This window comes from Dermacentor albipictus, chromosome 1, assembly GCF_038994185.2.
Source record: "Dermacentor albipictus isolate Rhodes 1998 colony chromosome 1, USDA_Dalb.pri_finalv2, whole genome shotgun sequence".
In the NCBI taxonomy this organism is placed as follows: Eukaryota; Metazoa; Arthropoda; class Arachnida; order Ixodida; family Ixodidae; genus Dermacentor; species Dermacentor albipictus.
The window spans coordinates 328921602-328948562 of NC_091821.1; the positions used below are offsets into that span (position 1 = coordinate 328921602).

Consider the following 26961-nt stretch of genomic DNA (forward strand, 5'->3'; position numbering starts at 1 on the left):
AACGCTCTGTTCTTTTCCTGTCTTTCTGTCCTGTAGAGCGTGCTCTGCCACTCCATTACTCTATGTGCGGCGAAGCAGAACCCGCGGTGCAAGCCCTGCGCGCTGCGGACAGCGACGAGGGAAACCGTAAAGCAAACAAACGTCGAGAGAACCAGCGGGCGAGCGCACAGAGTTATCCGGCGACGAGAAGGAAAAAAAAAGAAAAAAAAATAGTGCCAGCAGGAAGCCGGGGTGGCGGCGCGGCGACGTGAAGAGCGCTCGGCGGCGCACCGCAAAAGTGAAACCGAAACCTGGTGGCGCCGCGGGATTGGAGTAGGCCGCGCAGGCGCCCTGTGTGGCGCGAGAGGATGGCCACGCCTGCCCGCTCTTGTGTAAGCGACGAGCCCGGGGCCTTAAAACAAACCGCGCGAAGGGGGGAGGGCCCACTGGCCGAAAGAAGGTGGCGAGGGTGAAGCGGGGGCTCGTGGCACCGTCCCAGTCAAGGTTTTACCTCAAAAAAAGGAGTCACTCACGCACGCCGGTCGCACGGGTTGTCGTCGCCGCGGCCGCAACACGCTGCGCAGCTTTTCACATTTTTTTACATCTGCTATTCTGTCATGGAACTGCTCCTCCTTGTTGCACGTGATTCGAGTGATGCAGCTGCGAAACTAGCAACGTGTGCCGGCGGTGCATATCTCGGCCCTTGACGATATCCGGACGAACGACGGTCCCACTCGCTCCTTCGTGAGACACAAACTTGGCGACTTCCGCTGCTTGGCGAAAAATTTGTTCTTCTTTTTTTTTTCCTGAACGCTCACGGTTATCCAAATTCCGCTTTCCTCTCGCTCTTCGTCGCCGAGCCAACGTTGCGGGTGTGTTCTGTCCCCGGGAGAATCACCGTGATGAGACCTCTAGTCAGCTGGTGGCCCAAGGTGTTTTGCCTTCTTCCTTGCTTAACTGGTAAGTTAAAACTTGTTAATCGCATGTACGCCGCTGACATACTTGCGTTGCAGGCGCCAGTGCCCAGAAGTTCATTGTTGTTAGGCTTCGCGTCCCATTTGTAAGCCGGCTGAGTGAAAAATTAACGAGGCTAGCACTACTCGCCTACAGCCGCGTGTTTAGCGCGACGTCGGAAAAATTTCACGCTAAGGTTCACCCTGTGTGACGCAGAAAACACCTATGGTTAAAGGAATTGCAGATGGGAATTACTGCATGCAGTATAATTTCTAAAGGAGCGTGCAAAGTCACTGTGGTAGCTGTCAGGCCTCCGCATAGTAAGGTTCCAACACTGTTTCACGCGTCATGTTGAAGGTACGATAAAATAAAAAAAAACATAGAAACTAGAAAACTGAGAACGAGCCACGTTGCACATGCAATACCAGATAACATGGGCACGAGATTGCGGAATGCTGTTTATTCCTGTGTTAAGCATATCAATGAAAACAAAAATGCATTTCTGAAAACATGGATGCCGAAAATACATCCAGTTTTTGCCTTCACGACGAAAATGCAATCGTAAACAGTTTAAATATAATGGCTAATCTTGTTTTGGGGATCTAATGAGAGAACAAATTATAGTGTATAAGAACTTCAGCAGCTCCCGTAACGCGCCGCAGGGCCGTCATTAATTTAGCATCATTGGGATAGAAATCTTGTGGGCATTCTTTTATAAAAAGATGTCACTGGCCTCCCTAATTTTTAGGTCTCACAAAGAAAATCGTATTAAAATGTAATTTATTTAAGAACTGCACCGTAATGACTGACACATTCTTGTCAGAAACAACGAACATTTCTTTACAAGTTAGTTCGTGCTGCGAAGGAAAAAAATTGCAGAAAGATGTCCTAAGACGTTTTCCGGATTGTTGTAAATTCTATCCGACGGCGATAGTATGGTTTCACGATCATACAAGTCCATTCGCAGTGAAATTGATGTGATTGACATGCAAATATTTCAGACTTACGTACTCGTCGTATATGGAACAATACTTTAACATAAAAATAATATCCGAAGTACCAGGCCTTTGTTTGCTACCTTTGTCATTCGGGACATGGAAAGTACATATTAAACCCAGGCGCATGGCATTCGATCTCCAAGACCACGGTGTTGCTTGGAAAAAAGTGAATAATTAGCCTTTATGGCATCTTTCTCCTAATTTAAAATGTCGTTTCTGAGGTATGAAAGAAGAGTTAAATGAGAGAGGCATCCAATATTATCAATGCGCGGTGGTTGATTTCATCGGCCAAATAAGTTTGATGCCTCTTTGAGTAGGCAAGACGTGTCAGAAAAACGACAGCGAATAACTGGTGTCACAACAACATATCGCAGAATATTCTGTTAATAAACGTACCGTCATTGTGACCGTATTAATAACCATGACATCTAATGCATATTTTCACTTGATGATTAATTAATGTGATACATAAAATTGCAGTAGTTTGTGTTGTGCGCCGTTTCAGTGACGAGACCCGTCGTTTGTAGAATGAGAGGTAACTAGACGGCAGCATTTGTAGGCGACGTTATACTTAAGCAGTCGAAGTGTTTGTACGTTTTGTGACAGATGTAGAGGCACCCATGACTGTGTTTGAAAGTTGACTGGCGGATTTCAAATTTCGACTGTGCACTTTCTTACATATGAGCTATGTTATTCATGCTATGCTATATCTATGTTAAAACATTAAACTGTAAATTCTTCTTTAGGTTCTTGTACCCATGACACACACAAAGGTTCCAAATCTTTCCTAGTGAATTTAAGCTTTTGTCATGTCGTTCTAAATCACACAGTGAAAACTATTCATGGTTTTCTTATATGCGCGGTTTCCGCGGTTCACTATGGTCACTGCTTGTAGTAAAATCTTTACTCCAAGCTTTTACGCTTTCCTATACCCACACTGACCTTTAGGTAATCCAAAGACTCCCATAGTTGGTTCTTGGATTAACAACATTTACAGCCGTAAGCTATTGCGATGCTGGGTTCTGCGACGGCTATTAGGGGGGAAAAACACACCTTTTGAACCCATGAATACCCGCGTATCGCAAAGAACAAGCTAAAACTGTTCCTGTGCAGGAGGGGAAGGAGGGGTGTTACTTGCTGCAAGCGGACCTAGCCTTGCAAAAGTTGCCCACAACTGGTACATTCCAGTGAAGATCCGCCTAGCAGGTTCCAGCAGACACTACCAATGAAAATTAGCGCTTTCTATAGTAGCGCGACCACACACGATGTCGCGAGAGATTCGCGCGTGTCGTGGACGTGTCTCTGTTGAAAACGCCCCAGCGTGACACGAGACAGACTCTGGAGAACTGCGGTGATACGACGCCGCACGTTGGTCCCGATGCGCGAGATTAGGGCGCGATAGGTGCCTCGCCGGGGCAGCGGCGGCTGAGGGTCCACGTCGGCTCCGCTCTAGGCTGAGACTCCGCAGGGTTGAGCGATTAGGGAAATTAGAGAGTATGTGTCATTCCCAATGCGCGAGGAGGACTTGCGCAGCCGAGCACAGCAAGATTTCCTCCCTGCAACTGCTCGCTACTATTCGCGGCCCTCCGTGCGATTCGCAGAAGGACTGGGGTGTCTGGCAAGCCGGAGATCGCGTCTTCCGATGCGCTCCTCGAGTGAGAGCTTTGCCTCCGTTTTCGTTTTCTTCTTTACTAGAAGAAAAACGCCATTCTACAGATACGGGATTGGGAGTTTGTGCCGGCAAGTATGATTCTGGTTTCTCGTGTTGCTTTCTCTATCTACGCACGACTCGCCTTCCTTTTGCCTTTATCTTTCATTCTTTCGTGAGTGGATACCGCGTGTTTACTCCACCTAAGATTATTTTGCGCGATCTTCTCGCTTTCCAAGTAATTGTGTAGATGTCACCTACTGAAGCATGTTTTGTTGGGCAACTGACGTAACATAGGACATCGCACAAACAACACTTACCATGCCTTGTCTCTGCATTTCTTCATTGTAGTGACTCCACGTTTGGTAGGCACCAATCATTTGCCACACAAAGAGCCTTTGGAGATAAAGGTAGATTTCATTTCATGGCACAACAGCGTATGACTGTTCAACCAGAGCCTGTGTGTAGGGTAGCAAAGCGGATGAGAATCTGGTTTACCTTCCGTCCTTTCCTTTTTCTCTCTTTCTATCTGTTGTTGGTAACGCATTTCAATGTCAGAGTTCTTTTGCGTTGTATATTTTTAAAAACATACTTCTTTTATGAAAATCAAGCATTTGCTGTTCTTTCCTACATGTGCCAAGATATTCACGAGCATGCGCAGCCAAGCATTAACGGTGAAGCAGACCGAATGATGTAATGGCGTCGTAGTCTCAGTCACCAACTGCTTCCTACCATGCTCACTATAGAATATAGTCGGAGACCTTTAAACTTCAGGAAGGATCATCTACAGAAAAGTAGGAAAAGAACAAAAGAAGTTAAGGCTTCTCTGACGGCGAGGAATCCAACACAGCAGAGGTTTACGGAAGCTCAAATACTGGTTACAAAAGGTTAAAGATGAAACCGATACCTTCTAATTGTTTTTGACTGAGACAGAAGAATAGTGCCATGTTTGTTTTTATTGAACAACGCATTTCTTTCGAAATCACCCGTCAGAATACACATACAGCTTTATGCGACCGATTATGAAACGAAGCGAACTGTTGTAGATCCAACATGCATGATGTCATCGATATTTGAGTGAACACGCCTTGGGATTACTTGGAGGTGTTGTGTGGGGTGAACAGATACCGACTGGGTGTTCCGCTCTCTTCGTAGTCAACTCTGCACATGTTATCTTTTTTTTTCGTCTTTTCATCGTCGTGTTCTTAGAGACGGACAAGTTGCTTGCCTAGGTTGTAAAATTCGGGGGTAAATGTCGCCCAACATATTTGCAGGAAATAATTGCAGGTGTCAAGGTTGGCGGCAAGGTCCACCAGCAGCAAACGATATGCTTCTGTCTTTTCTATGGCATTGTAATGCATGCAGTACTGTTGATGACGTGCCACAGCTCGTATCTCGCAGGGTTATCATGTACTGAGCAATGATAGGACGAGAAGTCTCAATCTAAGCACTTTAAGCTTCATTCACCTGTGTCGTCGAAACCGTCCACTTGTCCATGTTGCGTGTGGTGCTCCAGAAGAGCTACATGGACTACCCTTTGTGACAGCAGCGCTATTTCAGGAGACAATGACGAATTCCATGTAATCATCATATCCAGTTTATGCATCCGAGGAGTTGTTAATTTACTTTTGATCTCCTGTAGAAGCCGGCTCTAAATAACACAAATGACAACGCAACCACTCTTAAGACAATGTTCGACGGGAGAAAGCCACCTTTAGTAACCGTGTGCCTCTTGCTTCCCTTTCCTCCTCCTGCAGCGCACACGGGAAAAGCGCTGGCTTATCTACGCTTATTAACATCTCACAATGGGCCCCAAAGCGCTCGTTAAACAGCTCTTCTTGCTGGCTGTCAGAGTGTGGGCAGAGAGACTTCTTCTGTAATCTTTCTTTCCTTTTTTCTCCTCTTTAGGGAAAGAATAAATGGCTTTGCGTAGTGAGCCTCCCACATAAAACACCGCTCAGATCACACAAGTTCTCGAGTGCTTGACCCAGGTTGGGCTTACCGCGTTGAAAATTCAGGAGTGAGTGATGACAAAGTCGCGACTACGGAAGCTGTGCTCCGTTCCGGTCATTCTCTCTCTGAGTTTGTATTTCTTTCGTTACCAATTTGTCTTTTCCCCCTTGTTTCCCCTCTGTCCGCTCGTCGCGTTATCCGCAACTGGTACCACCGGCACACGCTGCACCAACGCATCGTTCGCGCTTCGGACGCACAAGAAGGAATTATGAATCTCCCGGGTGCCGTTTCAACGACGATTCGCTTCCACTGCTGGCGTCTCGCGGCTTTCCGGTTCCGACCCTTCGCCTCATGAGTCCATGGAAGCTGTACCCCGCCATCGTTTCCTGTTGCCCTTTGCTTTTCGACCTCCGTATCCTTTCCGAGTTGGGTCTTTGCATGGCCTCCTTGTCTCTCTCATTCCTAGTTGGCTGCTACACGTGTATCGCACTCGGGTTTGTTGCCGGCGCGCGCCCCAGACCACGGCTCCCAGAGCTCCGTTTATCTGAGCCCTTCTGATGCTGAGAGTGCGTGTATAGTTCGGATCCGGACAGCGCGCGTTATGTTGCTTCGGTGCGCGCTTGGTCAGCCCCGGAGGTCAAGTTCATTTCTTCCCTTTCGCCGCCATCCTGCCTGGGATATACAATGTGTACGTGTTGCTTCTCGATGACGTTAGCGCGGCATCGAGGGAAGAAAGTCTTGTATAAACTTTCCGCTAGCGTGTGTCACAAGTTGATTAAAGCGATATCTTTCTTTAGCTACTGCGGCCACTTTGGATGTTTGGGCGATCTCGCACAGACAACAGTGGCCCATATCCAGTGATTCAAGTTGTCTGCTAGCTTTGGCCACTGCATAGGTACGTGCCAGCTGCTGTCCTTCCGAGCAGACTATATGCCACCTTGTATCTGCCCAAATGAAGAGCTTAGCAGCCAACTTGGGTCACTAGGTATGGGCCCGAACAGACAAGTGTGGCAGCACGTATGTGATACTGGTATGTGCACATTCTGAGCCAATCCCTGAGCATGCATATGCCAAATCGGCACAAGGGGTATGCAGCCTTAAAAAAATTATGCGCAGGCACAATACACATGTTGGAATCTATGCGAAGTGAAGCTTTAGGGGAAGCGGTTGATTAGATGCCTTACAACTAACCATGATGCGTACAATGTTGCTTACTTTCATCCTATGCAACGTGTAATCTCAAGCAATGTTAACGTTTATCCCCCATAAATGCGACATCTTTGTGCTCATGCATTTTTTTTATTTATACGCTATACATCACTCACAAGCTAGTTAAGGACTCTTGTGTCACAGCCTCGTGTCACAGCACGGTCAAAGAACGCGTACACACATAGTGGCTCATGCCGAATGACTAAGTAAAAGAAAAACTGTAATAAATCACAGAATCCGTTAAGTACATTAAACTAATCTATTAACAGGTCGGTGTGCTTTAGAGATACCTCGAAGTCTACATTGTATGCTCAGTATGTAGGAATTTATTTTTTGTCACTCAGGACAGAGGTGCGCTTCCTTGCACTACTTTTTCGGTCAGCATACAAGGGTTATATAAACCTGTTCGCCGTTGGCACTTTCATAATCCGACGCACTTATAACTTTCATATATATTTACAAATATATCTGCTGAAATGCTGACCGAGCCAATAAACAGCAGTCAGCAGCCACGCAAAACACGGGAGGGTAGGCACAGAGAGCTTCGCTTTAATATATTAAAGCGATAGCGCCCCATCCGCAACACGAAATAATAAATAAAAATAAATATTACGGCGCCGCTTACTTCGGTAACACGACATCTTTTTTTGCCTATTCTTCCGCCTCTAAAGGACATTTTGAGGCATTTGGTTATCGATAATGATGTTTTTCCTTACGTCTACTTGCTGACAGCTATGCACAGTGTACATTCTGCGAGACCTAAGATCAACTGGTATCGTTCTATGGGGATGTCACCTATACTTATACCTTCCGAAACCATTTATGATGTGCCTTTGCTTTGCAACAAGACAGGATTAGTCTGTTTCGTAAACCCACTTTATAGAGCCGCTGCTCTTAAGCCTTTTCTCGTGCTTACTGGAGGCGCTGGCGGAAAACATGTTTTGCAAGAAAGCTCCGCTTGTGTACTACGCGGAAACCTTTACCATATTTGTTGTCTGAGAAGTGATGTCGTTCGCAACAACTGGGATGTAGCGACAAAAGTGATGTAGCGAGAATAGTGATGAAGCGAGAAAAGCCTCGCATTTGTGTTTTATTGCGATTACTTTATCTACCTGTTCATTTCATGAATGCAGATACATAATTGCGTGGTATGCAGAAAACATTAAATAATTTTAATGAAAGGCATGATAAACACCACAGATAGCACACTGAAACAGAGGTGTAATAGGCAACCATACGCTCGCTCACTTGTGTTACAAGAACGACGCTTCTGTCTTTCCCCTGCGAAAGCGATAGCAGATCATAAATAGTCCGCATTGAATCCGGCAGTTTTGTTCTCGTTTTGTAAAACTAAAGTTTTCATGGCAGAGCGTTCAATTGAGCTTCAAGAGCTTTGCAATGCCTTTTTGCAGTGAATAAGTGTCTTTGATATCCGAGTCTTCTTCGAGACAGGAGGTGGGAGTGGGGAGCGAGGGGGAGGGAGGGGGAGGGACCAGTTTGGGAAGTGCTGAGGTTCTTACGTATGGTGAGCTGGAGCGGGGAGCATTTGCGTAAACCACCATAGCGATGAACTGTTCCTCAGTATCCGCAAGTGTGATAGCCGTTATTAAGCAGCGAGATTTGCTCACGTTGCACAACTTGTAAGGACAGCGGTGTATATTTAATATATCAGATGATTTCTTCCGTCTGTGACCCGCCGTGGTTGCATAGTGGCTATGGTGTTGGGCTGCTTAACACGAGGTTGCGGGATCAAATCCTGGCCATGGCGGCTGCATTTAGATGGGGGCGAAATGCGAAAACTCATTTAAATTTAAGAGCACATTAAAGAATCCCAGGTGGTGCAAATTATTCCGGAGTCACCCATTATGGCATGCCTCACAATCAGATCGTGGTTTTTACTCGTAAAACCCCGTACTTTTTTCTGTGATAATGAACAAACTAGCGCGGCAGTCGATCCCTGAAGCGTAACGCCACGTTTTTGGCGCAGTAAACACTAAGGTAACAACTCAGTAGCGTTTAGGGTTTTAATGCGAAAGCATTATATGCCCCATTACACGAAAATCTGGTGTTCTCGTCGGCGGCGTGACCGAAAGATGGTACCAAAAATGGCTGATGGCACGCAGAGTAAGAACGAGTCAAGAAATGCTCGGATTTACGTCAAATTTGTCAGTCAGGCTTCTGTAAACAAAGTCCATTATGGAACTGAAAAGAAAGTTTGGTGCAATCAGGTCTGGGTGGGAATCGAACGTGGGCCTCGATGGGAGACGAGCACGCTTTCCCGAAGCCACGGTGGCTCCACGGTTATGGTTGATTAAAGTTGTGCCTAGTGCATGTGTCATTGCACACGTCATATCACTGCCTCCATCACTGCCTCACACGTGTTACTTGCTCTTCGGATCTCGCCGAGGCTGTGTCTACTGCGATGCGTTCTCGATGCCAAATGCCAGTGTGTGAACTGAGGTGTGCCTAGCGTGTGCGTCATTGCACACGTCACGTCGCTGCCTCCCGCGCGTCACTTGCTCTTCGGATTGCATCGGTGATGTGTCTACCGCGATGCACTCCGAAGCATGTGCTGTAAAACGTGGTCGTCCACGGAAGTACGCCTCACAAGACGAAGCAAGGGAGCACAAAAGGAAATGCCGTGCATGTTTACAGCGGGCACGATGACATACGGATGAATACCTAAGCGAAAACATTTCCCAAAGGCATCTACAAAGCTTTCGAATTCCCACACGTAAGAACTCATTGGTGTGTCTGTCTAACTTTTTTTTCTGCCTTGTTTGAATGTTAGAAAGGCACAAGTAAAAAGAGCGCTTTGAGGGCTTGCGTTACCGCAGACATTAGATGACCTTCCGGTGGTAGTTTAAGAGCGCTGCAAAAGACTATCACTGTGGACCAGGTAGACAGGAAGAGAGAGAGAGAGACAAACAGAAAGGAAGAAACTCAAAGTGGTTAGGCAAGGCCATATCAGGTGTGCTACAGTACACTTGAACAAGGGGAAAGGTGGAGAGATGGATGAGAAAATTGATAGACATAAGAAAGATAATAAAGAAGCAGCCACTGTGAACACACTAGCACTTGATGTTCGCTTACAGTCTCAAATGTGCGCACAGTTCAGGCATCATCAAAAAGCGCTGTAGGGCTTTCGTGACCTTGTGCATGGAAGAGTGCTTAAGCCAATCTGCCACGGTCATTTCCTTCGACAGTGGTCTGCCGTCTAAGCGGCTGAGACTAGGTCGCAAAGCACATCATTCACGGTCGAAGAATGTGCATTGGCACAGAAGATGCTCGTCACACTACAAAATATTGCATGCGGTGTTGTTTGAAATTTCCATGAACAATTAACATTCGCAAATAGGGTGGCCAACCACATACAACACATTAAAGTTGTTTCGTGACAGGAGAGTCCGGATGACAGGCGAAGACGCAAAGAAGGGTCGAGTGAATACAAGCAGGTGTTGGCGAAACCCAGTCAATTCCATTTCCGAAGTCTGGCATATCGAGCAAGTGACTGAAGTTGCTAGGCAGCATTCGTTCTGTGTGGACCAGAAGACCAGCATGCAGAAAAGGTCACTGTTGGGGTACTTAGAAAGCGTGAACGAAAACTACTGGAAGGCTGGTTTCTATGAGTGACAGGTCGACGCATTTCTGGTTGCATATTAGAATATTTATAACTTTTCTTTGAGCTCTGCATATTGTGAGGTGGATAGAAAGGTTGTTACGATCGGTTACGAAAGGTGTTACATTGTTACGATTGAGTGCGACAAACATTTGGTACCTAGAGGCAAGCTTAAAGAAAGGTAACATTGGTTGGCTTGTTGCAGTAAAACTTTGTTTTGGGCGAGTTGGTTCATGGCGATTGAAAAGGCTCTTGTGTTGTGGTTTGCGTTTCTTTGTCTGCGTCCCAGTCGCGCTGCGCTTTTTGATTGGCTTGGTGGCTTTTCTTTTAACCTGCCGAGATGGCTTAGTGGTGATGGCGTCGCGCTGCTCAGTACAAGGCCATCGGTTCGACTCCAGCCGCGGCGGCCACACTCCGATGAGAGCGGAATGCAAAAACGATTGTAAACCTTGTATTGCCTGCACGTTAAAGAAACTCAGATGGTCGTATTTATCCCGGAGTCACATACTACGGAGTGCTTCAACATCAGGTCATGTTTTAGCAAGTAAAACCCCAGAAATTATTTCATTTTCTTAAATACTGAAGGCGCATTACCAATGTCAAAGAGACAAATGACGTTACAAGAATACATGTAGTTCTTATAGAAATAACGAAATGCTTGCCGAAGAATCCAGCAAAATAAGTACAACCTAATATGCTATGCATTCGAGAAATTGTTTGGAAGTAAGCAGAAATTCTTCCATGGCTGAAGAAGCATTTCTTTATAGCGTCCAAGGGAGCAGGCTTCGGACAAGCGAATATTCGTAATGAAAAATTGATGGCCGAGGACAGTCGTCGCTTTCTTTTCTGCGGTGTGGTTACCATCGGTATCCTTGTTCACTACTGTGCTAGTCAACTTGCCTGTGAGCAACTTGCTTGCCAGTGTCTTGCTTTTCAACGGCTTCAAGCGAGTACGTGTGCCAGTCTGGTATTGGGAGGGCGTCTGCCGCTTAACGTAAAACGCACGACAGCGTAGTTGACTTGTGTAAGCCATTTGGTCACAGAAAAATGATCCGTAGTAAATTGCCGGTAGCTTTTTGGCATAAATCCACAAGCCCATAGCCGGGTCGCCAGTGTGGTAGGTAACAGGTCGAAGGCGTCAGCGTCAACGTGTCATTGAACACTCTTGTAAGAAGCAGGGTCATTGTAGTATTGCGCTTGGAGGGCCCAGCGTGTCTAGGCCGCCACACAGCTTAACACACCAGGCAGCACAGAAAACGGTGGCCTGTGACGACTATTAAGGAGCGTCCATACAAATACCAAAAAAAATCTTATTCAATCGCAAAGATAAAAGCGCAGCATGTTTTATCTGTGATCATGCAATTACACCCGTGTCTGCTTTGTGAGCGACATGCACACAAAGCAGTCACGGGTGTAATTGGCCCATGCACGAACACGTGCATGGGCCACGTGTTCGTGTTCACCATAACGACATACCAGGACGACATTTGTGTACACGAACACCGTGGATCACGAATGAGCACGTCAAGCTGATAAAAAGTAAAAACCGCCTTTATCATACGTTCCTATACTCGAGATTAGAAATGGAACTTAAGAAATTTAAGACAGAAAGAAATAGATTGAATAATATACTAAGGCAAGCGAAAATAGATGACAATCAATGCGTGTTTTCTGGAATGAACAAGAAGCATCCGGATGCGGTTTGGAAAGTAATAAATAGCGTCTTAGGTCTTGAAACTAAAAGAAAAAATGGCTGTGGCTTAGCTAAGGTTAAGCCCAGGATGCGAAGCATACTAGCCTTTATTTTAGTTGTTGAACCACTGTTTAGCCTGGTGAACTGCTGTTGCTTGGCTATATTTGGTTCGGCTAGACGAAGAAACAACTCATGCGTTACTCTGCTTCGCCGTCAAGAGTGGAACGCGACAGCGTTCCCGTCGACCCGCCAAGGGGTGTAAGACAATGGGTTACGGCGCAGCGACTACGCGCCCCGCATTGGACGCGGTGAGCGTCGAGCAACGCAGCGCTCGGCGCGGCAACGAAATGTGCGCCTGAGCAAGCGACGCACGCCTGAGCCTTAGAAACAGCTCGTTTCTAAGGCAACACCGCATTCACTAGAAGCGCTTTTGTACCGCTTTGAAGCATCGTACTCGTGGCTCAGTGGTAGCGTCTCCGTCTCACACTCCGGAGACCCTGGTTCGATTCCCATCCAGCCCATCTTGCAAGAGTTGAGCCCGGCTTGCAGCTGTTGTGACGTCAGTGCCCTAGCGGGAGGAGCGGGAGTTAGGCCGCAGTACCATCTGTGCGACCGCAGGCGAGCGCACGAGCTGAGACCCGGCTATGTAGCTACGCGGCCGCAAGCGAGCGCACGAGTTGAGCCTCCGCTTTTGCAGCCGTTATGACGTCATGTGGTAGCTACGCGGCCGTGGGCGGCGCAGCAAGGAAGAGCGTGGTTGTGCGGCTAGTATGCTTCGCATAAAATACACAAATCGATAACTGATAATAATTGTGAACTTAGCGGTAAAGTGATGGCTGACCACTTTGTACTCATTTTGTGAACGAAGGCATAGCGCATAGCCATGACCACGAGTTGCTTATACACTGAATAATAGTGTTGCAAATACTATATTTATGGAACCAACTAATGGACATGAGGTGTTTACAATCATAAATTGAAATAACAGCAAAGCATTAGATATCGTTAATTTAAAAATCGAGCCGATAAAATACGTTTTGGAACACTTGCCCTTCACTCGTGCATTGGTTCGCATATTCAATTTAGCAACAGAGTCGGCGGCTTTCCCAGATCTCATGAAACTAGCTAGAATATCGGTGTTATTTAAACACGGTGATATTAATGAAGTCTCCAATTACCGGCTGATATCTGTGCAACCATTTTTTTTCCAAAGCACTAGAAACAATGTTTCTACACGCCTAACAAAATTTTCAGACAAACATGGCGTTATAACAGATTCACAATTTTCCTTTAGAAAGAGAATATGTACAGAGACAGCTCCTTTATTTTTCAAGGAAAATATTGTGTTAGCTATAGACGGTGGGAATCTCGCCCTAGGGATTTTTATTGAGTTCAGCAAGGCGTTTGGCTACCTCAATTATGATATTCTTATATCTAAGCTTTCTATGTATGGATTTCACGTCAGTACCCTCGCCTTGATGAAATCACACTTGACAAGTAGGACTCAATGTATGTGTATTGATAACGTCCATTCTTCTTTCTTGTCAATTAAAAACTGGGTGTCACAAGGGAGTGTTTTAGGCCTACTATTATTTAACTTATATGTTAGTGACTTAGTAAATATTGATGCTACAGGTAATCTGTATGTGCATATGATAGCACTTTAATCTTACTGGAAAGGTAATTATTAGGTGTAATGCACCGCTACGTAAACTATTTGAGTGGCCACAGTTAAATGGGATCAGAATTAATCCTACTAATAACGAAAGCTGTTCTTTTTAGAGCAAGAAATAAAATTTTTGAACTGGAACACTCAATAACTCATTTAGATAAAAATATTGACCTAGTTAACGAACCTAAAATACTTGGTGTAACTTTTTCCTGTCATCTAAATTGGGATGCTCATTTTAATAAACTTCGCAGTAAGTTTTCTGCAGTATCCGGGTGCTGGCTCGCCGTAGAGCTCTCATGCCGGTTAAAAACCAAGCTACGAATTTATCATGCATTGTTTACCTCCCAAGTTAATTACTGTAGTTCAATATAGGGGACCACAACACAAGTGAACATGAATAAAATAATTAGACTACAAAAGGTGCTCTTCCGGCCCATTGCCAATACCGATCCCCTATCGAAGACAAAATCTCTGTCACAGAAATACCAAGTTGTATGGGTAGATCGGTACTACGGCTATCGTTTTTTACAGATCCGTTATTTTGCGAGGGAAGAGTTAAGAAATTAGCTTACATCCATAGCGACCCTGCCGCGCCATAAAATACCAGTACATCTCAGACACCCTGATCCATGCTATGTACCACGTTTTCGCACTGAATACAAATTACAATCCATTAAACACAATTTGCCAAAAATCCTTAATAATTATGCTCACACTATAAATATTTCTCGCAGAGAATTCAAGATGTATTTTGATCACTTATAAACATATGTATTCATGTATAACGATTATAATTGTATGATGACCTTTGAGCTTTTCTTAATCCTATCAGATATGCTTTAATGTTGTCTGTTTCTGCATTGAAAGACAATTATCCTGTCAAGAGGCTTATATGCGAAAATATTAAATTGATTTTGTACGGTTTGAACTGCTTTTGTTTGTTTAGTGCTTACGCTACAAAGTACTCTCTGTTATCGCGCTGTCTTGTACAACAACGCTTCTTGGGCCCAATCAAGTTGCTCATGGCAGCTTTTAGCCCAGGAGGACGTTAGTAGTGTAAAGCAAAATAATTACTAAAGTTGAAGTTGAAGTTGAAGTTAATGTAGCTCTCATTCATGTAAAGTTACACCGGATCTGTAGGACTGAAGTGCCGAAAAAAAATTCGGGCGTCAGCGGAAACATCAGTTGATAGAAACAGAAGTCTAATTCATTCCAATGAGGTCACGTTGAATTCACATAGTGTGTTTGGAGTTACGGAGGCTGTTTTATTCTAGCAAGAGGCGAAATGAAGGAAACTATAAGGTCGAGTCAAAGCAGCCTATACAGTATCGTCAATTCGCAGTTGGCAGTAAAGTGGCTTGTGTCTCCATTTCTATTTTTCCCCCTTATTTTTCGTCACAGCATTTATTCGGCAATAGTCGACACGATATCTCCGCGTATAATAAATGATACCTCTGGAGTCGAACTTCAGAGTGCTTGAGCTCTGATGCACTGAAGTGTACGAATGTTCGTCGTACAGGTGTTTCCCAGCACAGACGTGATATGCCTGAGATGCCTGGAAAAAGTGCGTGGTGCAATATCAGTATCGACTGCAGTGATAAAAGCGAGAAGATAAACCGCACGTTTATATTTGCATGGGCCAACAGCCTGTCAGCCTTTTCTTCACATATGGTACGTGAGGGTTCAAGTATAGGTCTTGGTCAATGTGGATCTCCAGAAACTGACGCATCTACAGTGGCTACCATAGTCCCTGCCCGTAATCACCCGATCACGAAGTACATTTATTTGATGTCCGTAGAACACGTATAATACACCGGTTCCCGTCGCACAACCTGGCTGGACTGATTACAATAAGGCAATGTACAGCGTACGCCATCAGTACACAACACCGTGCCTTCCTGCTATGAGGTTTTAAACCAGCTAGCATATAACCGTCACCTTTGCGGGGCATGTGCATGCATCAAACCAAATATACTTCACTATTTCTGGCACCTAAATAAAAGTTAGTACCGTTCAAGCATCGTTAAAGAAAGCAACACAACTTCTGTACGAGGTGCACAGCACCCGACTCCGCATTTATACTGAGGGCTCTGTTAAATCTGCTAGTTCGGCAGGCGCGGTTGTAATTCCAGCGAAGTCTTTTGAAATGAACATCAAGACAGGATTGTCTGACAAGTTTCATAGGAGCGGAGTTTCTGCACTTCGAACGGCACTCGAATTTATTCTTCAGGAGCCACTTTATCACTGGGCCATTTCTTGCGACTCGAGGGTTGCGCATTGAAAGTTCAAGGCGCCGCGGATATCAAGAACAACTAGAGTCAGAGATAAGGCAGTCACACCGTCGAGTGACACAAGAGGGACAGGATATACTTTATGGTTGCCGGAACACTGTGGTGTCAGCGGAAAAAATGGAGCGGACCAATCAGCCCATTCTGCCCACGACAGTGATATATGTCTCAATTCCCATCGCAAGATCGAACGCAGCTGCTGCACTTCGCTCCATGGCATGCGATCTTACACTGGTCTTGTGGAAGTGAACAGGTTACACCAACAGTCGCCTGTATTCGCTGCAGCCCGACTTGAAGATCTAACTACCACTTGGGCTACCAATGTATGAAGAAATGGTTATAGCGGCTGTGGCTTGGTGTAGTGCTCAAGAAGTCCCACTCGTTTGCAATTGGATGGGCCGACAGCCTTACCTGAGGCACTTGCGGCTGTGATGAAAAGTCGCACATCTTAAGTGCACATGCCCTCATTGTAATATGGAGGGGAAGGTGGTGTTGTTCTGCGTTAGAGACACTGGACAGATAGAGGTGGGAAGGAAAGGAGAAATGCAGGGAAGTTAACTAGAACGAAAAACCTGGTTTACTTACTCTACACTGGGGAATAATTAAGGTAGAAATATTAGAAAGTTGAGAGTGAGAAACCGTGAGCACCGACTCACGATCACAGCCGCCGTATACACTTTGCTCTTAGCCCAAAAGAACGAGAAGCGATGGTGCCATAAGATTAGCATGACGATATGCGTAAAGCAAGGTATTTGGGAGAGAACTTAGTCAGGAAAGGCGGAAGTTGCATTTTGATTTTAAATATTAGCACATATTTAGAAAAGAAATTAGAAGGAAGTACACAACTATGTTGTTACTCCTTACACCATTTCACGCTGTATGAGGAGAGTAGAATGGCTCGAAGAATGAATGTGCGGCGGAACAGCCTCTCGTAGCAGCGCGAGATAGTTTCTTTTAAGCACACGGTTTCTCGCTCAGAGCAGGTTCTCTCCGTAAGCAAACGCTCCTGAGTAAAGCAATAAATGCAAGAAAATATCAGCAAAAATTACATAAGCGGCAAAAACGACAACAACAAAGAATAAAAGGGGGGGGGGGGGGCGAGAAGAAACTACAAGCATAACGCAACGAAGGAGCACGGTCGCTTTCAACATCGAAAGGGCAGGGGGAGTCGAGACGAACACCAGCCCCACTCACATCATTGACCCAGAGTAAAAAGTAATCTACAAAGCCAATGGGAGAGGGCGCGAGGGCGGAGAAAGGCTCTGTGTAGCGGAGGAAGAGGAGGTAAGGAAGGAAGGGTGGGGGTGTAAGGGTGGAAGGGGTACGCAGCAGACTCTTTTGTACCGCAGGCACTACTTTGTTGTTATTACGCGGGATGGCTATTGTTTCGCGAGCCGTGACGCTGAATATTGAGTGCGCGGCGGGAGAACCAAAAGAACTCTGCCGGCCTCCCCTCCCCACGGTGTACGCAGTTGTACACTGCGAGGGACCGATGTTAACGTCCCCCCGTTTTTATCGTCGGTTGTGCGCGAGCGTCGCCCGTTTTTTTTTTCTTTCTTTTCGCGTTAAATTCAACTTGTCCTGTTCGCTGTATCTGCGTGTTTTTTACGCGTCCCGGTCTTCCACGCTGGAATGTAGAGTCTTTCGTGCCGAAAAGCCGCGGCTAGAAGCGAAGGAAGTCTAGGGATGACTGCACCGCGCGGCATGTCCTTCGTTTGGCGCCTTGCAAATATTGTTTGGCTTAGTGCTAATGTGGACTCGTTTTACGGCTTTACAACGGCCTTACTCTCTCCTTTTTCTTCTCGCGTGCCTTCCTTTTCCTGTTTTGGCACTTTTAAAGAAAGAGGGCAACACTGCCTGGCATGGTCATCGCCGACGGCTATGAACATATGGGGCTATTTTCATCGCTTGCCGTCACGAATGGAAATGCGAGATGTTCAGCGAATTTTTGATTTCCACTGTTTGGGGAAAGCACCACGCGCCCCGTGAATATTTCTTCATCAAAAAAAAAAGTCGGAGGAAACTTCCCGAGGCCTTACGTGGGAGCATTCGCTTGACGTGATCTGAATGGCATTGAGGAAACACAGCATGTCGTACCAGAATACTGTAACGAGTCTCCAGTTTCACAATACAGTTCTCTAGCGCCTATCGCAGCGTTCTGAACAGTGTGAAAACGCGAGCGAAAATTGCGAGCCGAACAAGGCGTCTTTGTTTATTGTAGGACAAAGCGTTTTGGGCTCGTTGCAAGTTAGGAATCCGTCCGATGCAGGTAGGGAATTCGGAACTTGAAACGAAGCGCTGTCGGCTGGATTCGCAAAGTTTTTCATTTGTACGAGCTGTTCCCTTCATTGGCTGTCTGGCGCCTTATTGTGTTGGCCATCACGAACTGCCGACATCCGCTCTCGGGAACCACTCTGTTGACCCCATTCCAAATCCCCCAGAAGAGTAGTGGGAGGCTATTCTGCTCAGCGATGATCCTGACCGTCAGCACTGGCTGGTGGGGAGGGCTAGCGCATCAGCAATAAACAGTGTACTACCAGACTAGGCGTCTTACCCACGAGTTCTACGAATATTCAGCAAATAAAGATGTTTTCAATCAAATCAATACCGTCCACACTCATCATGCGCGCAGATAAGCGGACTTTGGCGGCAAAGTAAATTACTTGTGAACTAGAAGGTTTCCTTTACTTGAATTTTGGCTTATATATGTCTTGCGTGTTTAAAAATGTCAAAGTTGTGCTATAATGTACAGTGAGGTATAGACCGTAATTTCAAAGTAACATACCCGATCGCCCTATGCGACAAGGCTCAATTATTCGTTTGCTTGAGGTGTCATCTTAGCTTCCTTGCGCCATCATCTACTCGCAGAGCAGCTCACTAAAAAAAGTTGTTCTTCTTTCTCCCAATTTTTTAAGTAGCTAATTTGTATTGTGCTTGTCTAAGCACGCATAAAAGATATATATATATAAATACTCTATTTTTTTAGTCTACCATGCCCCAAGTTTGCTACTAAGATATGAGAGCATAGAAACGCAATTAATATTTCGTCCTGGTCAGCCCTCAGCATGCGCACGATAGCCGTAGAAGACACGTGAAACATACAAAACTTCTGTTATCTTTTCCTCTTAAAAGAAAGCAGCCGGACGAAAGGTGACCGGCGGGTTGCAGGCAGCTGCGTCCCGATAACAATCGGATCGGCGGTAACCGTACTGCACTCCGCTTATCGTAACACTGACTGCATCTCTTTCACGTTGCTCATTCTATTATCTGTCCACAGCCCAATAGAAGACCGGGCTAAGCCGTCCCTAAACGTATTTTTTTTTCTTTGACAGCGTGGATGCTGAAAAATAGGTTGTTTTATTAAAAGTCGTCTCTATAATGCACAATTAGCTTTCACCTCAGCCCTGCCCGCCAGCGGTTTTGTACGAGCGCAACGCAAAAGCCACCCAGGTCAGTATACACGATGAAAAGGCAGGCACTCACGGGACGCCCTAAAGATGGCAGCGATACGACGAAACGTGAGCACTCGGCGTTCTTTACGACTCCACGCATCTCGCGGTCACCCGAAATGCTTCTCGTGTTTTTGTGGGCCGTGCCATTCGTTACAGGCTTGCTCATCCAGTTTTCTGTCGTTCTATTTGCGCGTGGTAATACGCGACCGGAGGTCGATGGAGGCATATAAAACGGATTCGGTAAAAAAAGAAAAAAAATTCAGCGCAGCGGCCTCGTGACAGCGGCCATAAAAGCGGGGCGCGGGGAGTCGGCGCATGCAAAGCACTCAACGTTTAGCAAAACCGGCGCGTGGGCTGAGCTCGCGAGCCAGCGACATGCAAGAAGAGCTTGCTCCTCGTGTCTACAATGATCGCGGACAGGAGAGGAGATAACTGAGCGTGTTCGGCAAAGTGCACCTTCTTGTTCTGGATGGCGCCTTTCGCGCGGGGTTCTGTTAAATGCTTCATTTTTTAGCCTTATGCCGCTTTACCTCACTTTTCGCGACCGTTGTGAAAGACCGGATGATTTTGGCTCATTGATGCACGTGCTTTATTCTTGCTGTTTAAGAGGTTATGTTTAAAAGGTTTTCTTCGGGCCTTGTTTTGATCCGGTGGCTTTGATTACGGCCTTAACTGAGAGCGGCAGTGCTTCTTTGTTGGCGTTGTTCGGCACTAGGCCCTAATCAGAATTCGATAGCATAGCAATTTATCTAGTCCATCCTGATAACGCGGTGAAAATCAAATTCTGGGGTTTTATATGACAAATCCACGATCTTACTACGAGACACGCCGTAAATTAAATTATGGTGTTTTACGTGCCAAACCACGATCTGAGGCACTACGTATAGGGGTACTCCGGAAATTTGGACCCCCTGGGTTTGTTTAACGTGCCCCTAAACCTAACTACACGGGTGTGTTCGCATTTCGCCCCCATCGAAATGCGGCTGCCATGGCCGGGATTTGATCCAGCGACCTCGAGCTGAGCAGCCCAACACCATCGCCACTAAGCAAGCGCAGCGGGTCGGACACGCCGTAGTGCAGGATGAATTTGTATACTTGGGATTCCTTAACGTGCACGGCCCATATGCACGACATATGGGCGTTTTTTCAGGCCGCGCCACTGCAATGCAGCCGCTGAGGCCGGCATCGAACCCCCGACTTTGAGCTTAGCAGCGCAATGCCATAGCCGCTGAGCTATCGCGGCAGGTTTGATGACGCGGCGTACGGCATCAACTTCAGTGGACACTAAAGGAAAATAATAAGTCAAGCTAGATGAATAGACTACGCGTATGTGAGTCTATCATTGTTTTCTGTGTGCCAATACACCACTGTGTAGCGCAGGAAATGGTCGCCGAAGAGATCGCTGCCGCTCCTCAATTTGAACAGTCCGGCCCAACGGACGACTTGACGTAACGTTCGCGTAACCTCCCTCTACGCTGCTCTCTATCAATCAGCCAGTGCTGAAGTCGCTTGAGAGATACCATAGTTCAGCACAGGTGGCACCACTCCAATTTTCTGTTTTAGTAATTAACTCTCTTACAAAAGCTCTTTTCTCGCTACTAATAACAAATTCGCCGTTTGATAAGTCTGATCTGTCAATCTAGCTCTACTTAATATATTTCTTTAATGTCCACTTAAGTACTGCACTGGTACGTAGTTAAAAATTGGACGGCGACCGCGATGTGTCTTATTCTAGTGATCGTTCATGTCTTTGGGCTTTGGGATTTGTGCGTGTGTGTGTATGTGTGCGTGCGTGTGTGTGCGTGTGTGTGTGCGTGTGCGTGCATGTGTATGTGTGTGTGTGTGCGTCTCTGTGCGTGCGTGTGCGTGCGTGTGCGTGCGTGTGCGTGCGTGTGTGTGTGTGTGTGTGTGTGTGTGTGTGTGCGTGTGTGTGTGTATGTGTGTGTGTGAGCGCGCGCGCGCGGGATCGTGTATAGGTACTGCTGTCCAGGGGCGTAGCCAGGGTGGGGGGTTATGGGGTTATGGTTATTTTGCTGAACTCCTGCTTTTTATATGTGCTCTCTGTTACGACTATAATTTGGGTGCAATTGCTCACAATACACGACCGGTGACAGCTGCTCCTGAGCAATACATTGGAACGAAGGACAGCGTCATTAAGATATTTCCTTGGCCGTTATGTATGTACAAAAATGTAAACAAGGTTCTTGACTGAGAAGGTTTCGTTAAAATATTTGGCCCCAAATCACGACCTTTACATTTTTCATATCAGCGGCAAGCGCTGCTTTGCTGGTTTTGAACTGATATAGTTCTAAAGTTCGTGTGATATTTTCTCAACTTATTAAATAGACCAAAAAACATGGGAGCATTGATATCAGTTATTTCGGACACAATATTTTGAATACACACGAGTGTATTCTTTTATAAAAAAATACATATTTTACTTGTCTTGACAGTGCGTAGCGTTCAAGAATTCGTTTGCAGCATCTTTCGTGATGGCAATACAGTTATTATTAATGTATTTGGTCCCATGACAAATTTTAAAAGGAGGAGGCCGAGCTGCAATGTGAGCCCGCTGCTCAACACGCCACATGTATAAATCGTTTCGACGATGGCAATACGTTGTGTCGTAAATATTGATTCAATGCTAAGTGCACTGCCGTCAATAGTCATCGCGAGATGGGGAGTTTTTTCTTGTTTAGTATCCTTGGAGGGGGGGGGGGGGAGGGCGAGTCCCGACTGGTGCACTAGCAGGGGTGAAGACCTCTCATCGAAAAACATAGCCTAGTAGTCTTCATCACTGTTGCCTAGAGCAGGGCGGCATGCCTTCCCGGGCTGCTGGCCATTTTCTGACCGTTCTTACCAGCAGTTTTTACATACTGACATATATTGTAAGATATATTGCATTTAGGTAAGCTCTGTGTTTCTAATTGGAAGGCTTCGATGTTTTAAAATGGTAGTTTGTCAGAAATTTCTTGCTTCTTTCGGTCCATCTTCAAACACACCTCACCGCTTCTTATATATTCTTCGTGAGGCTAATCCAAAAATAAGACGGCCACCAGTGTCTGATTGTTGTATTAACTTCACGCGGCCACCTCGATTGTCACACAATGGTATCGAGGTGGGAATATGGCAGTAAGAGCGCAAAGATGCATATTATTTGAAAAGTCTTGAACTTGACTCATTCTTGTATCGGTGAGCTACAGAGGAAAGTCACCTGTTGTCTCGACAACTTCCAAAGTCGCTTTGACAGTAAAAAAAATACATTTAAACGGCATTCTCGTACTCTTTCTTCTTTGTAGAATCTTGGTTCACTCACTCACTTTAAGCAGGACACTCAAGGCTACGTAGTGGCACTTTAATGCCCCCGAACAAATAAGCGATCCTGTCACTGTATAGTATGCACTGGTGGCTACTTAGGCCTCTTACCGTTCAAGGCCTCTCGAGATTCGATCTAGAAACTTCGTTTATTTAATATGGATTTCGCATCGCCAACCTCCCTTAGTAGCCTGGAACTCACGATAATTTTTTTCTCCTCAAGCGCAGGACTGCACCGCGCTCTCTTCGCGCGCTGGACGTACTAGCTTCACTGCCTCGCCTTACGTTTTAGCAGCGCAGTAACACGTTGTGACAGAGCAGTTTCATCCGTTAAATATTTGTCAAACGTGGAATTTATGCACCGCGCGAGCGCACGTGGGGTGGTCCCACGGGGCTGCTAATGACTAATAGCGTGGGCTGTTCGCATGCGACCGCAATCTCTGCTAAACTTGGCCGGCCAACGCCCCGAACATGAAACGCTGGGCGACCGTGTAAAACAGCAAACCAGAGAAAGGGAGCGGTCTCGGTAGAGTACACTATACCCTTTCCCTCCCCTCCTCTTTCCCCCATTCTCTCCCTTTCGTAGAACGTTGGTGACTCAAATGACTGATATTTAATCTTGAAAGTGAGCTGCCCTTTTCGTCTTTCCTTCCAGCGCTTGAAAGCAGAGCGCACTCTCCGCAGCTTTGCGTATTCGCAGCGCACGCGTTTTAGAGTACGGGGTCAAAGGTCAAAAGGCGTGCTCAGGATACGCAGTGCTTTGCGGTTATCGTCACCATTACTTAATTTTCGACTTTTGAGTGCGCCGTAAGCCTGTATAATTTAATTTTTGTTGAAAGAAGAACTTTGCTAAAGCGTTTACTGTATTACTTTGTGTCTGCATGATGCGTCGTAATCAAGCTTTGTGTTACAATACTAGACTCTATGCATTTGACGTCTGCGGAAAGTGTACTCGGGATAGAGCTTAGAATCAGTGCTGTTTATAAACGCACTGTTACTTATTTCCAGCGGTAAGTGGACCCATGCAGACCGATAGCTTTTTAAGTGGATTGTTTATTTCACCATAAATGAACCACAGCGCGAAATTTTGGGTTTAAATGCATTATTTAGGAAATAAATATAGCTAATTAATTTATTTATGTGACATAATCAGAGTGAAAAAAAAATACGACAAGAGAACTTAAATATACAATACGGACGCTCAGATGTAAGTGGTCGTCCTGTCTTTGTTATGTGTCCTGTCTATTACAGACATCGCGAATATGACGCATGGCTTTGAACGGACAGCGTACAAGGCAACCATTTTCGCTACCAAGCTCTGCGCGCTCTTGCTTGTGGCAAATTTGTCTAAAATGATTTCTCGCGTGGGTAAGGCGCGATCGTGTTCCACTGCAGAGAACAGCATTTCAATCCCCTACGAAAATTTGTTGTGTGCGATCTAAATTTCATACAGAGCGTGCACAATAGAAAAAAGCCAGGCGACGAACTCTCTGCAGGTCACTTTCGAGGATCGCTGTGAGTTTTGCGTGACGCAAAAGTCATCGCGATCCCTCACTTGCCCGACGGACACCCTGTGCGCCGGCTTATTTATTTAATACGTGCTTAAAATGGTATCCAATAGCGGGGCTGACATAGACTACGGTCCCTGTGCTTGTCGTTCCACGACAGAGCTTTTAGAATATTATTGGTAGCAAAACTCTCTTCTCGCCCTCAACTCTGCTCAGTATTATAGTAAGTCTTTCCATAGTTCAACATGGTTTGGTCTTTAAATTAATGGTTTTTCATTTTGACATTGTAGAGGTTACAGAAAACAGGCTTGACGTTTCATTTCGTCTCGATGAGAATTATCACGATACCAGTGCAAGAACATACTATAGCATCGTGGTTCATGCGCATATATTTGTTTTTAAACTTTTAAAGCAACGAGCGGCGGTGTAGTTTTGAACCTAACTACTTCAACGAGAATTACACTTTTCTACGTGCATTTCATGATGAGCTGTTTCTTTGCTTCAATAATGTGCTTGTCATGAGTGTGCAAGATCTACAGCCACCTTTTGTATATTTCTTGTTTGCAAGCTTCTCGTACGAGCTGAAATCTGTTTCATAAAGGCACAGTATGTACCAAATAGCGTCGATAAGTCTTGTTGCGGCCAAACAGACTCCACCGTTTCACTTTGTTTAGAAATCGAAAATATTCGTCATTCAATCCGATGTTGGTTTTTCTCGAATATTCGTTATTCGACGTTTTTGCTATTCGGACACCTCTACTTTATTGTAAAATTTTCTCTTTTATAAGTGACGTTTTTCAGCCCTTCATGTTGTGTACGTCATCTTCGTCGTTGTTGCACTTGTTCCTACTCTGCTATTAAAATACAGGTGGTTCTACAGCCTCGCGAAATTCTGCGGGCATCTTTCACGCCCAACTACACGTTTTCGCTTTTGATGACGTTACACTGTCCGAGAAAGCCAGCATCACCAGACAATTTTAAAGATTTTCTGCCATCGCTCACCTCTGTGTTCTTGATCGACCGGGTTACCCTGAAGGTTGGTGGCGCGCTACGTTATAAGGCTCCAGGTGCAAGGTAATTGAAAGTGTAAATATACAACCAGGAGTCATTAGAAGGAAACTGAGGGAATGAGAGACAGTGAATTGGATAAAAAAAACGAAAAGGACATGGAGATTTACAGGAATGAAAAAAAAATTAGGAGGGAAAGCCTGTAAGATAACACAACGGAAGTGCCTTACTATTTGATGCTCGAACTTGTTCCTTAAGGACAAAAGCATGCCGGAGCAAATATCCGCAACAAAATGAGGCACATGTATGCTCCAGCAAAAATCCGGAATTCACTCAGCACATCCTATTATTATTATTTGTTTTCAACACATATACACAGTTAACAGGAAAGGGAAACGCGAGGAGCAGGCTGGAAACTGCCACCGGAAGGGGCACAACGCCTGCCTACTCTTCTGAAGGAAGGTGCTCTTGGTACCCATGCGGTCACCATTTGGGTGACCGCATGGGTACCAAGAGAAGGGGAAGTGCAGTTAAGAACGGCAGAAGACTAGGTGGTGCGACGAAATTATGAAATTTGCGGGTGCTAGTTGGAATCGGTTAGCGCAGGACAGGGGTAATTAGAAATCGCAGGGAGAGGCCTTCGTCCTGCACTGGACATAGAATAGGCTGCTGCTGCTACTGCTGCTGCTGCTGCTGCTGCTGCTGCTGCTGCTGCTGCTGCTGCTGCTGCTGCTGCTGCTGCTGCTGCTGCTGCTGCTGCTGCTGATGATGATGATGATGCGGGAACGCTAGAGTGAAAAACATGTATATCATATGTGAATCAATCAAGCAGTCTAGGTGACTATTTGCAGCCGCCCTGTTTCAAAGGGGATGCCAATAAATTATTGCCATCATCATCATCATCGTCATCTCCACAACATGGTCTTCTTTGTGTGCAGACAGAGATGTCAAGTGGTTACACAGTAGCCATGAGTTCACAGTCCAAGTTGGAACGCTACAACACAATCTCAATGTAGTGCGTGTGAAAAAAATAAAAGAAGAAAGAAGGAAGCAAAACATAGAGACCACTACAATGCACTCTTCTCCCGAATAAACGTACGTACAATTAACAATGAACATAAAACAATGCATATCTGAAATGATGAGTTCGTGTATACACAAGCGTCGCAAACTTCGATAGACATGCTTTATTAAGTGTTAATATAAGTATTAAAGGCCAGCATCTTCCGAATTATTTTGAAATATTTAATATGCTTTGGAGGTTCTCATTTGTTTAACAAGAGCTAAAAGAATGAACGCAATGCTCATGTTTGCAATGTTATTGCTGGCCACGCGGCCAAGATTTTCTCCGACGAGCACGGTCTTCTGTGAAGAATCAACACTTCTTCTGACAAGTGTTGGAGGCAGGTTATGTATGTGCAACACTGTGAGAAGTTCCTAGCTGATTTCTTTTTTAATATTTTTTCTCGCGCCACCTGAATGAATAATACAAATGTTTAATACTTCGTCAGCCCGCCTATCAAAAAACAGTGCTAACGCTGGTTTTAATCATGCGGGATTGAGAGACAGGTTGCTGCAGGAAAAAAAAGTTCGTATGGGAAGTACTTTTATCTGCACCTTCAAATTTTGTGATTAGCCAGCAATATATATATCCTTATTTTGTTG

The 26961-nt window shown here is 45.5% G+C and overlaps 1 protein-coding gene across 2 annotated transcripts in view; it reads left to right on the forward strand.

Moving 5' to 3' along the window:
* Window positions 1-544: 544 nt before the first annotated feature.
* The window catches only part of LOC135909309 (titin-like), a 204235-nt gene continuing 177818 nt past the window's right edge, over window positions 545-26961 (forward strand). The window contains exon 1 of one of the 2 annotated variants that reach the window (XM_065441257.1): window positions 545-939. In XM_065441257.1, the coding sequence (XP_065297329.1) occupies window positions 882-939 (58 nt within the window). In that variant the 5' untranslated portion in view covers window positions 545-881. Of the gene's footprint in view, window positions 940-19437; window positions 19532-26961 lie in introns of those variants that run through there. The other variant, XM_070531661.1, reaches the window with a different exon arrangement.